The following is a 14,427-nucleotide window of genomic DNA, read 5'->3' on the forward strand; positions in this document are numbered from 1 at the left end:
AAGTAAGAATCCAGTGAAAAGTGTTTGACATTAGAGGTTGCAGTGAGAAGCCAGTGAAAAGTGTTTGACATTAGAGGTTGTAGTGAGAATCCAGTGAATAGTGTTTGACATTAGAGGTTGCAGTGAGAAGCCAGTGAAAAGTGTTTGACATTAGAGGTTGTAGTGACAATCCAGTGAATAGTGTTTGACAATAGAGGTTGAAGTGAGAATCCAGTGAAAAGTGTTTGACATTAGAGGTTGCAGTTAGAATCCAGTGAAGACTGTTTGACATTAGAGGTTGAAGTGATAAGCCAGTGAAAAGTGTTTGACATTAGAGGTTGCAGTTAGAATCCAGTGAAGACTGTTTGACATTAGAGGTTGAAGTGAGAAGCCAGTGAAAAATGTTTGACATTGGAGGTTGCAGTGAGAAGCTAGTGAAGAGTGTTTGACATTAGAGGTTGCAGTGAGAAGCCAGTGAAGAGTGTTTGACATTGGAGGTTGCAGTGAGAATCCAGTGAAAAATGTTTGACATTGGAGGTTGCAGTGAGAAGCCAGTGAAAATGTTTGACATTAGAGGTTGTAGTGAGAATCCAGTGAAAAGTGTTTGACATTGGAGGTTGCAGTGAGAATCCAGTGAAAAATGTTTGACATTGGAGGTTGAAGTGAGAAGCCAGTGAAAAATGTTTGACATTGGAGGTTGCAGTGAGAAGCTAGTGAAGAGTGTTTGACATTAGAGGTTGCAGTGAGAATCCAGTGAATAGTGTTTGACATTGGAGGTTGCAGTGAGAAGCCAGTGAATAGTGTTTGACATTGGAGGTTGCAGTGAGAATCCAGTGAAAAGTGTTTGACATTGGAGGTTGCAGTGAGAAGCCAGTGAAAAGTGTTTGACATTGGAGGTTGCAGTGAGAATCCAGTGAAAAGTGTTTGACATTGGAGGTTGCAGTGTGTAGAGATGGACTCACTTTTCTGTCATGTCAGCATGTGGTGTGTCTGCAGTGTCTTGCGCTCCCGTGAAGAGTCCACCTTCTGCAGGATTCTGCGGGATATTACGTTTGCTTCTGAGCTGCTTGGAGGAAAGGAAACCTTTCAGAAGACGCAGTGACACATCACAGCAACAAAAGGTGTGCCATGAAATCCAAGCACCAAATGTGGGCAAGAAATAGTGGACTCACCTTCCATACCAGCAGGAATATTAACGCTAGGAAGGGAATAAGCAGCAGGGACAGAAGACTGCGCTCAACAGCCTCAGGAAGCAGTCGGGATTGTTGATCTGCAAACACACATTCTTCTTCTTCAAATTCACTCTTCTTCTGCAGTCCGGCACGATGTGGACTAACATATGGACTAACATATGGACTAACATATACAGTCTAAAATATACAGACTAACATATGAAGTCTAAAATATACAGACTAACACATGGACTAGCATATACGGACTAACATATACAGACTAACATATACGGACTAACATATACAGACTAACATATACGGACTAACATACAGACTAACATATACGGACTAACATACAAACTAACATATACGGACTAACATATACGGACTAACATATACGGACTAACATATATAGAATAAAAAACAAAATAACGTATACGGACTAACATATACGGAATAACATATACGGAATAACATATACGGACTAACATATATGGACTAACATACAGTATCCAGACTAACAAACAAAATAACATAAACGGACTAACATATACGGACTAACATATATGGACTAACATATACAGAATAAAAAACAAAATAACATATACGGACTAACATATACGGGCTAACATATACGGACTAACATATATGGACTAACATACAGTATACAGACTAACAAACAAAATAACATATACGGACTAACATATACGAATTAAAATATACGGACTAACATATACAGACTAACAAACAAAATAACATATACAAAATAACATATGTGGATTAACCTATACGCACTAACATATATGGACTAACATATACAGACTAACATAAACAAAATAACATATACGAACTAACATATATAAGGATTAACATATACGCACAACAGATACAGACTAACATATACAGACTAACATAAACAAAATAACATATACGCACTAACATATACAGACTAACATATATGGACTAACATATACGGACTAACATATATGGACTAACATATACAGAATAAAAAACAAAATAACATATACGGACTAACATATACGGACTAACATATACGGACTAACATATATGGACTAACATACAGTATACAGACTAACAAACAAAATAACATATACGGACTAACATATACGAATTAAAATATACGGACTAACATATACAGACTAACAAACAAAATAACATATACAAAATAACATATGTGGATTAACCTATACGCACTAACATATATGGACTAACATATACAGACTAACATAAACAAAATAACATATACGAACTAACATATATAAGGATTAACATATACGCACAACAGATACAGACTAACATATACAGACTAACATAAACAAAATAACATATACGCACTAACATATACAGACTAACATATATGGACTAACATATACGGACTAACATATATGGACTAACATATACAGAATAAAAAACAAAATAACATATACGGACTAACATATACGGACTAACATATACGGACTAACATATATGGACTAACATACAGTATACAGACTAACAAACAAAATAACATATACGGACTAACATATACGAATTAAAATATACGGACTAACATATACAGACTAACAAACAAAATAACATATACGAACTAACATATGCGGATTAACCTATACGCACTAACATATATGGACTAACATATACAGACTAACATAAACAAAATAACATATACGAACTAACATATACGGATTAACATATACGCACTAACATATACAGCAGACCTGGGCATTGTGCGGCCCGCGGGCCGCATCCGGCCCTTTGTACGTCCCTGTCCGGCCCGCGTGAGGCCAATTATAAATTACAAAATAAATTTTAAAAAGCATCTATTTCGAGTGTGCAATACAACGGTGCTGCTTTTGTTTTGAAAAGCGTTATTTGTATTACTTCCGTGTGGACGTATGCTCGTGCGCGCAGCGGCAATCTCAAATTACAAAATAAATTTAAAAAAACATCTTTGTCGTGCGTGCAATACAACTGTGCTGCTTTTATTTTGAAAAGTGTTATTGTGCGTATGTCCTGTGAGGGAAGGCGCACAGCGACTAAAAAGAGAAAAGTTGATGACGAATGGCGTGTTTTCAACAAGACAAGTAAAGGTAAAGCTGTGTGCTTATTTGTGGTACACACGTTGCTGTGTTTAAAGAATATAGTGTAACGACCTGCTGAAGTAGATGTTGTCTTCTTGAGTTGCGTAAATGAGGAGTGAGGAGACGTGCGTGTGGAAGGAACGAGATATGTTGAGCTGTGTTAGTATAGCTTGCTCAATAAAAGTTTAAAAAGAGCGTCAGACTTGATGTGCACTTCTTCTGGACGCTACAATTGGTGGCAGAAGTAAAACTTTGCGCATACTGCACTGTTTGTGTGCTACGTCATCGGGAGGTACGTGCCACGTGAGGAGCTCGCCGCAAAGAGAGAGAGAGAGGGAGAGAGAGAGAGAGAGAGTGTTTACAGGTGCAGCCACGCTGCTTGCCACGGGGGGAATTCCGCCCTCAATGAAGACTCCCAGGTTTGATGGCAAGGCGAACTGGGAGGCATTTCATCCCACTTCTGACATCAATTGTAGCGTCCAGAAGAAGTGCACACCAAGTCTGATGCACTTTTTAAACTTTTATTGAGCAAGCTATACTAACACAGCTCAACTTATCTCGTTCTTTCCAAAAGGAAAACCAATCCTCACTCCTCATTTCTTCTTCGCCAATCACCTTACAGGCGTGCTACGTTCACAACGTTTTCTTATCTGGTTAAATAAAGGTTTTACAACAAAGAGGATGCAGGATAAAGTGACAGAAATTGAAATTTTTGTATTGTAATATACATCAGGAAGTGTTGTGTAAGAAAGTGTTAAAAATAAAACCATCAAAAGCCATCTGCTTTTGTATAAAGATAAGTTAGGTTAAATGAAAATATTATTATTATTATTATCTATCTTACGGTATATCAAAAATAATTTGAGCAAAATTTAATTGAAATATTGTCAGTGTGGCCCCCCAGCAGTGCTCAGGTTGCTCATGCGGCCCCCGGTAAAAATTAATTGCCCACCCCTGATATACAGACTAACATATACAGACTAACATAAACAAAATAACATATACGCACTAACATATACAAACTAACATATATGGACAATGCTAACGTATATAGACTAAGAAGTGCGTGAACAAACACACCTACACAACACACATATACATGTAAACACAGACACACTAACAAACTACACACCTACACACAAACACTTACACACTTACCACCTACACATTAATATACACATACATAATTACACACCTACACACATTCACACTTACACACAAATACACTTACATACTTACACGTGTACACACACACACACACACACACACACACACACACACACACACACACACACACACACACACACACACACACGAAAATGTGTGTAACAAGAAAATGAGTGACAAGATAGTGTGTAACAAGAAAGTGTGTGTAACAAGATAGTGTGTATCAAGAAAGGGTGTGTAACAAGAAAGTGTGTGACAAGAGAGTGTGTAACACGAAAGTGTGTGCAAAGAGTATGTGACAAAAGAGTGTGTAAAACAAACGTGTGTGTAACAAGAATGTGTGTAACAAGAGAGTGTGTAACACAAAAATGTGTCTAACAAGAAAGTATGTGTTACGAGAAAGTGTAACAAGAAGGTGTGTAACAAGAATGTGTGTAACAAGAGAGTGAATAACAGGAAAGTGTGTGTAACAACTAAGAGTGTAACAAGAAAGAGTGTGACAAGAAAGTGTGTGTAACAATAATGCGTGTAACACAAAAGTGTGTCTAACAAGAATTTGTGTAACAAGAGTGTCTAACACAAAAGTGTGTCTGACACGAAAGTGTGTGTCACAAGAAGGTGTGTCACAAGAAGGTGTGTAACAAGAAGGTGTGTAACAAGAAAGGATGTGTAACAAGAAGGTGTGTAACAAGAAAGGATGTGTAACAAGAAGGTGTGTAACAACAAAGTATGTGTAACAAGAAGGTGTGTAACAAGAAAGGATGTGTAACAAGAAGGTGTGTAACGAGAAAGGATGTGTAACAAGAAGGTGTGTAACAAGAAAGTATGTGTAACAAGAAGGTGTGTAACAAGGTGTGTAAAAAGAACGTGTGTAACAAGAAAGAACGTGTAAAAAGGTGTGTAACAAGAAGGTGTGTAGCAAAAATGTGTATAAAAAGAAAGTGTGTAACAAGAAGGTGTGTAACAAAAACGTGTGTAACAAGAACGTGTGCAACAGGAAAGTGTGTAACAAGAAAGTGTGTAACAAGGTGTGTAACAAGGTGTGTAACAAGGTGTGTAACAAGAAGGTGTGTAACAAGACAGTGTCTAACAAGAAAGTGTGTAACAAGAAAGTGTGTAACAAAGTGTGTAACAAGAAAGTGTGTAAAAAGATGTGTAACAAGAAAGTGTGTAACAAGAAGGTGTGTAAGAAGAAGGTGTGTAACAAGAAAGTGTGTAACAAGAAAGTGTGTAACAAGAAGGTGTGTAACAAGAACGCGTGTAACAAGAACGTGTGTAACAAGAAATAATGTGTAAAAAGGAGTGTAACAAGGTGTGTGACAAAAATGTGTGTAACAAGAAAGTGTGTATCAAGAAGGTGTGTAACAAGAACGTGTGTAACAAGAAAGTGTGTAACAAGAAAGTGTGTAACAAAGTGTGTAACAAGAAGGTGCGTAACAAGAAAGTGTGTAACAAGAAGGTGTGTAACAAGAAGGTACGTAACAAGAAAGTGTGTAACAAGAAGGTGCGTAACAAGAAGGTGTGTAACAAGAAAGTGTGTAACAAGAAAGTGTGTAACAAGAAGGTGTGTAACAAGAAGGTGTGTAACAAGAAAGTGTGTAACAAGAAAGTGTGTAACAAGAACGTGTGTAACAAGAAAGTGTGTAACAAGAAATAATGTGTAAAAAGGAGTGTAACAAGGTGTGTGACAAAAATGTGTGTAACAAGAAAGTGTGTATCAAGAAGGTGTGTAACAAGAACGTGTGTAACAAGAAAGTGTGTAACAACGTGTGTAACAAGAAGGTGTGTAACAAGAAAGTGTGTAATAAGAAGGTGTGTAACAAGAAGGTGCGTAACAAGAAAGTGTGTAACAAGAAGGTGCGTAACAAGAAGGTGTGTAACAAGAAAGTGTGTAACAAGAAAGTGTGTAACAAGAAGGTGCGTAACAAGAAAGTGTGTAACAAGAAAGTGTGTAACAAGAAGGTGTGTAACAAGAAGGTGCGTAACAAGAAGGTGTGTAACAAGAAAGTGTGTAACAAGAAGGTGTGTAACAAGAAGGTGTGTAACAAGATGGTGTGTAACAAGATGGTGTGTAACAAGAAGGTGTGTAACAAGATGGTGTGTAACAAGAAGGTGTGTAACAAGAAGGTGTGTAACAAGATGGTGTGTAACAAGAAAGTGTGTAACAAGAAAGTGTGTAACAAGAAGGTGTGTAACAAGAAGGTGCGTAACAAGAAGGTGTGTAACAAGAAAGTGTGTAACAAGAAGGTGTGTGACAAGATGGTGTGTAACAAGAAGGTGTGTAACAAGATGGTGTGTAACAAGAAGGTGTGTAACAAGAAGGTGTGTAACAAGAAGGTGTGTAACAAGATGGTGTGTAACAAGAAAGTGTGTAACAAGAAAGTGTGTAACAAGAAGGTGTGTAACAAGAAGGTGCGTAACAAGAAGGTGTGTAACAAGAAAGTGTGTAACAAGAAGGTGTGTAACAAGAAGGTGTGTAACAAGATGGTGTGTAACAAGATGGTGTGTAACAAGATGGTGTGTAACAAGGTGTGTAACAAGATGGTGTGTAACAAGAAGGTGTGTAACAAGAAGGTGTGTAACAAGAACGTGTGTAACAAGAAATAATGTGTAAAAAGGAGTGTAACAAGGTGTGTGACAAAAATGTGTGTAACAAGAAAGTGTGTATCAAGAAGGTGTGTAACAAGAACGTGTGTAACAAGAAAGTGTGTAATAAGAAGGTGTGTAACAAGAAGGTGCGTAACAAGAAAGTGTGTAACAAGAAGGTGCGTAACAAGAAGGTGTGTAACAAGAAAGTGTGTACCAAGAAAGTGTGTAACAAGAAGGTGTGTAACAAGAAGGTGTGTAACAAGAAAGTGTGTAACAAGAAAGTGTGTAACAAGAAGGTGTGTAACAAGAAAGTGTGTAACAAGAAAGTGTGTAACAAGAAGGTGCGTAACAAGAAAGTGTGTAACAAGAAAGTGTGTAACAAGAAGGTGTGTAACAAGAAGGTGCGTAACAAGAAGGTGTGTAACAAGAAAGTGTGTAACAAGAAGGTGTGTAACAAGAAGGTGTGTAACAAGAAAGTGTGTAACAAGAAGGTGTACGACAATCAAGATGATCAGCAATCTTGCAAACAACATGCACAGACGTACGTGATTGGCAGCTTGTCGAGCGATCACACGGTGAGCTGGGACTGCTGGACACTGGCGGTCCTGAAAAAGAGCCAAGATAAAAATGTAAGTAAAAGCAGAAACTTGTAGTAGATACTACAATACTTAGTGAATATTTGAGTATTGTATAGTATGTAGTGTACGGAGAGACTACTGTACTTAGTAGATATATTAGCAATTATAAGTATTGTGTAGTATCTAGCATAAGTAGAGACTACAGTATTGTGTGGATATATGAATATTGTATAGTATGTAGTATAAGTGAAGACTACAGTACTTAGTGGATATACGAGCAAATATGAGTATTGGGTAGTATCTAGCATAAGTAGAGACTATAGTACTTAGTGGATATATGAGTAATGTATAGTATGTAGTATAAATAGAGATTACAGTACTTAGTACTAGTCATTTTCTGCCGTACAAACCAGGCCAAAACCAACTTGTCATCTGTCACCAACACGCATACCACTAAACCACTGGTGCGTTTATGGCCACACAAAAAGTCGGACAACTCAAACACCACACAAAGTTACACTATGACTCCTCAGTCATACGTGTGCTTATTCTACTGTCATTTAATATTAATGTTAATTTATTTATATTAGTCATGGAATGCTGTTACTAGAGAAAGTTACAGGAATGCACACTTCATCCTATGCTTACATTTCATTGTGCAACATGAGGATGTTTAAGGGCAACTAAATGTGATCTCTGAAAGGGGTACAAATGATTTCCAAAGCAGTGCTTTTGGTATAAAGTTAAGTTAGGTTAAATGAAATAATAATTATTATTATTAATTATTATTATTATTATTTATCTTACGGTATACATCAAAAATAATATTGAGCAAAATTTAATTGTAATGTTGTCGATGTGGCCCTCCAGCAGTCCTCGGGTTGCACATGCGGCCCCCGGTAAAAATTAATTGCCCACCCCTGGTGTAGGTTGTAGTATAAGTAGAGATTACAGTACTTAGTGGATAAATGAGTATTGTGTAGTATCTAGTATAAGTAGAGACTACAGTACTTAGTGCATATACGAGCAAGTACGAGTATTGCGTTTTTGTTTTACATGTAGTATAATTTTTGTATTGTGTGCAACAAACCATTCTTGTTGTCATAGTTTCTTCAAAAACAACAACAACAACATCAAAAACAACAACATAATTAACAGCAACGACAAAAACAACATCATCAACATCAAAAACCAAAACAACATCAGCAACATCAAAAACATAATCAACAACAAAAACATTCGCATCAAAAACAACAATATAAACAACATAAAAATAATAAAAACAACAACATTAACAAAAACAACAACAACATCAAAAACAACATAATCAAAACATCAACATTATAAAAAACAACAACAAGAACAAAAACAACATCAATAACATCAACAACAACACCAAAAACAACATAATCGACATAAAAACAACAACATAATCATCAACAACAACAACAACAACAACATTAACAACATTATCAAAAACATCAACAACATCAATAACATCAAAAACAACATAAAAAACAACATCAATAACATCAACAACAACAACCTCAAAAACACCAACAACAACATAAAAACCAACATAATCAACATAAAAAATATAAAAAACAACATTAACATTAACAATCAAAACATAAAAAACAACAACATCAATACCATAAAAAACAACATAATTAACATAAAACACAACAACAAAAACAACATCATCAACAACCACATCAAAAACCAAAACAACATCAGCAACATCAAAAACAACATCAACAACAACAAATACATTCACATCAAAAACAACATAATCAACATCAAAATTATAAAACAACGACAACATTAACAAAAACATCACAAACAACAACAACATAAAACACAACATTAAAAAAAAGTAACATAAAAAACAACATCAATAACATCAAAAACAACATCAATAACATCAACAACAACATAAACAACATAAAAAACAAAAAACAACAACATTAACATCAACAACATTATCAAAACATCAACAAAAACAACAACAGCACCCTCAAAAACAACTTAATTAACATAAAACACAACAACAAAAACAACATCATCCAACAACCACATCAAAAACCAAAACAACATCAGCAACATCAAAAACATCAACAACAACAAAAACATTCACATCAAAAACAACATAATCAACATCAAAATTATAAAACAACAACAACATTAACAAAAACATCACAAACAACAACAACATCAAAAACAACATGACAAAAACAACAGTAACATCAAAAACAACATCAATAACATCAAAATCAATAACATCAAGGACAACATCAAAAACAACATTATCAACATCAACAACAACAAAAACATTCACATCAAAAACAACATAATCAACATAAAAATTATGAAACAACAACGACAACATTAACAACATTAACAAAAACATCACAAACAACAACAACAACATAAAAAACAACATTAAAAAACAACAGTAACATCAAAAACAACATCAATAACATCAACAACACCAACATCAATAACATCAAGGGCAACATCAAAAACAACATACCGTATTTCCTTGAATTGGCGCCGGGAATATAGTATTCGCCTGCCTAGAATTACAGCCGGGTCAAACTCGTTTCGCAAAATAATTAGCGCATGCTTGGCACTTCCGCCGGGTCAAATATGAGTCATTAAATGACTCCCGCCTCCAGGTGGTAGAGGGCGCTAGTGATCCTTCTTGCGACTACCAGTACTGCAGGAGACAGGTACTGCAGAAGAAGACAACAAGCAGCAAGCATGCAGCAATTGTTTGCTTGCACTTTTAACATGGAGGATTACATATCTAAAATAAAACCGTTTTCTAAACTGGACTTTCAATCGAAGCAGGAGGTAATAATTAAAGGAATATCTCCAGAGACTTTTAAAATTGAAGAAAGATGAGAAAGACTGCCTTTGATCAGAAGCAGCTGCACATGGACCCATCTACAAGTAAAGGTAAGATCATAATAACGTTTTTTTTATTAAATGTGTTTTTAATGATAAGGTATGCGCCGGAGTGAGAAGAGGTTTTAAAATAATTAGAGCATGCTTGCTCATTCCGCATGGTTTTGGTAACCGCAGGAGTGAGAAGAGGTTTTAAATTAATTAGCGCCCCTGCGGCTATTCAAGGAAATACGGTAATCAACATCAAAAACAAAAAACAACAACATTAACAACATCAACAATATTATCAAAAACATCAACAACAACATCAAGAACAACATTAACAACATCAATAACATCAACAACAACATCAAAAACAACGACAACATTAACAGCAACAACAACAACAGTGTTATATTATAATGTCTCTGCCTTATGTTCCATGGTTTTGCACCTGGTCCTCACTCTCTCTCTCCCCCCAGTGCAGAGTCCAGGTCTCAGGGCACACCTGACCCCAGTTAGTGGGCCACTGTTTAACCGATCAGGTTCAGCTGTGTGTTGCTGTTTAGTTTCTGACTTTGCCAAAGTCCCAGCTCTTCCAAAACCATGTTGGACCCTGTTGGATGTTGTTACCTCGACAATAAAGAGGTAGATCCACCTCTGCATCTTGGACCTGCGCCTCACAATCCTAGCCGGATGTTGTTCCACTTTGTCACCGCTAGCTTAGCTGGTGTGGAGCTAAAAGGGGCGTGTCTTATCAATGTGTCTGATGTCATCACCACTTCCTGTCCATACCTTAATGTGTACCGTGTGGAAAGTCAGTATTCAACCCAATGTTCCAATGAGAAGTCCACTTGGAAGAAAAAGATGACATTTTTGGGCCAGTTGTCATTGGAAGTATGAAAAAATCTGTTCTGTGGGTAGGCACTCGGGGGTATGACAGGGTAGACCATGGACAAAGAGGGCAAAGTACACCCTGGACAAGGAAAGCGGGGTACACCATGGACAAGGAAGGCATTGTACACCCTGGACAAAGAGGGCAAGGTACACCCTGGACAAGGAAGGCGGGGTAAACCCTGGACAAAGAGGGCAAGGTACACCCTGGACAAGGAAGGCGGGGTAAACCCTAGACAAAGAGGGCAAAGTACACCCTGGACAAGAAAGGGGGATACTCTCTGGACAAGGAAGGCGGGGTATACCCTGGACAAAGATGGCGGGGTACACCCTGGACAAGAAAGGCAGATCAGGTGGATCCCACCTGTGGATCCCACCTGAGGATCCCACCTGTGGATTTCACCTGAGGATCACACCTGAGGTTCCCACCTGAGGATCCCACCTTTGGATCCCATCTGAGGATCACACCTGAGGATCACACCTGAGGGTCCCACCTGTAGATCCCATCTGAGGATCCCATCCGAGGATCACCTGAGGATAACACCTGCGATTCCCACCTGTGATTCCCACCTGAGGATCCCACCTATGGATTCCACCTGAGGATCCCACCTGAGGATCCCACCTGCGATTCCCACCTGTGATTCCCACCTGAGGATCCCACCTATGGATTCCACCTGAAGATCCCACCTGAGGATCCCACCTATGGATTCCACCTGAGGATCCCACCTGAGGATCCCTAAAGAGAGAGCAGGAACTCACCTTTGAAATATTCTTCTGTGGGGGTGTTTGGCGTGGTGGGACAGGGGGGAGGCTCGCAGTCATCAGAGAGGTCTGGATGCTGTGCACTTGTAAGGAAGTCAGTAACAAAGTCAAAGTATTTGTCCGTGGGCCACCTTTCTTCCCGGTAGTGGCACTCAAAGTCGTACATGACGGGCTCCTGCAGACCACAAGGAGACAAAAGTCACGTTGAGAGAAGATGTCACAAAATCCTTCTGCAAAGACATAATTGTCGGCTATGTTCTTGCTGATGGTGAAGAAGAAGAGACGCTACTTGCCAGACCTGGTGTTCACCCAGGTCAGGAACTAAGTCCACGTTTACACTGCACACCAAATTTGATCTTTTTGCCATCAAGTGACACGGGTCGGATTTTTGTTGCCAGTCTGAACGCTCCAAAGTGCTTCCGATCTGATCTTTTGGCATCAGATTCAGACCACATCAGGAGGTAGTCCTGAATCTGATTGGAATCTATACCATCCCATCCATTTTCTACCGCTTTTCCCTTACAGGATCGCGGCTGGAGCTGATCCCAGCTGCACACGGGCGGAAGGCGGGGTCTGATTGGAACCTGATCTTTTCAAATGTGACTTCAGTCTGAACACAATGTGACCTGAATGTGACTTTTTAGTCATCTTTGGGTGATATACGTCACTCGCGTGTGCGGTGGAGAGAGACATACGTAGTCGCCAGGAAGTGGATATTGCATTCAAAGAACTCCCGCTTATTAGTGATTCTCAGAGCCCCCAAAAAGTCTGCGGGCTATAGAGGGTTTTCTATTGGGGCTCCAGTACTCTGGAATGCCCTCCCGGTAACAGTTAGAGATGCTACCTCAGTAGAAGCATTTAAGTACCATCTTAAAACTCATTTGTGTACTCTAGCCTTTAAATAGACCCCCCTTTAAGACCAGTTGATCTGCCGTTTCTTTTCTGCTCTGCCCCCCTTTCCTTTGTGGGGGGGTCACAGGTTCGGTGACCACACATGAAGCGCTGGCTGTCCAGGGTCGGGACCCAGGATGGACCACTTGTCTGTGCGTCGGTTGGGGACGTCTCTGCGCTACTGACCTGTCTCCGCTCGGGATGGTCTCCTGCTGGCCCCACTATGGACTGGACTCTCACTATTATGTTAGATCTACTATGGACTGGACACTCACTATTATGTTAGATCCACTATGGACTGGACTCTCTCACTATTATGTTAGATCCACTATGGACTGGACTTTCACAATATTATGTTAGATCCACTAGGGACTGGACTCTCACTATTATGTTAGATCCACTATGGACTGGACTCTCACACTATTATGTTAGATCCACTATGGACTGGACTCTCACACTATTATGTTAGATCCACTATGGACTGGACTCTCACACTATAATGTTAGATCCACTATGGACTGGACTCTCACTATTATGTTAGATCCACTATGGACTGGACTCTCACACTATTATGTTAGATCCACTATGGACTGGACTCTCACTATTATGTTAGATCCACTATGGACTGGACTCTCACACTATTATGTTAGATCCACTATGGACTGGACTCTCACACTATTATGTTAGATCCACTATGGACTGGACTCTCACTATTATGTTAGATCCACTATGGACTGGACTCTCACACTATTATGTTAGATCCACTATGTACTGGACTCTCACTATTATGTTAGATCCACTATGGACTAAACTCTCACAATACTATGTTAGATCCACTATGGACTGGACTCTCACAATATTATGTTAGATCCACTATGGACTGGACTCTCACTATTATGTTAGATCCACTATGGACTGGACTCTCATACTATTATGTTTGATCCACTATGGACTGGACTCTCACACTATTATGTTAGATCCACTATGGACTGGACGCTCACACTATTATGTCAGATCCACTATGGACTGGACTCTCATACTATTATGTTTGATCCACTATGGACTGGACTCTCACACTATTATGTTAGATCCACTATGGACTGGACTCTCATACTATTATGTTTGATCCACTATGGACTGGACTCTCACACTATTATGTTAGATCCACTATGGACTGGACTCTCTCACTATTATGTTAGATCCACTATGGACTGGACTCTCACACTATTATGTTAGATCCACTATGGACTGGACTCTCATACTATTATGTTTGATCCACTATGGACTGGACTCTCACACTATTATGTTAGATCCACTATGGACTGGACTCTCTCACTATTATGTTAGATCCACTATGGACTGGACTCTCACACTATTATGTTAGATCCACTATGGACTGGACTCTCA

General features: G+C 38.6%; 1 protein-coding gene across 1 annotated transcript in view; it reads right to left on the minus strand.

Annotated features, from left to right (window-relative positions):
* kitlga (kit ligand a) overlaps positions 1 to 14,427 on the minus strand; it is a 115,226-nt gene that overhangs the window by 2,416 nt on the left and 98,383 nt on the right. The window contains exons 5-8 of the mRNA XM_062061344.1: positions 12,127 to 12,304; positions 7,552 to 7,611; positions 1,152 to 1,249; positions 942 to 1,042 (exon numbers count right to left, since the gene is read on the minus strand). Of these exons, the coding sequence (XP_061917328.1) occupies positions 942 to 1,042; positions 1,152 to 1,249; positions 7,552 to 7,611; positions 12,127 to 12,304 (437 nt within the window). The remainder of the gene's footprint in view (positions 1 to 941; positions 1,043 to 1,151; positions 1,250 to 7,551; positions 7,612 to 12,126; positions 12,305 to 14,427) is intronic.

Source organism: Entelurus aequoreus, linkage group LG10 (genome assembly GCF_033978785.1).
Source record: "Entelurus aequoreus isolate RoL-2023_Sb linkage group LG10, RoL_Eaeq_v1.1, whole genome shotgun sequence".
NCBI lineage: Eukaryota > Metazoa > Chordata > Actinopteri > Syngnathiformes > Syngnathidae > Entelurus > Entelurus aequoreus.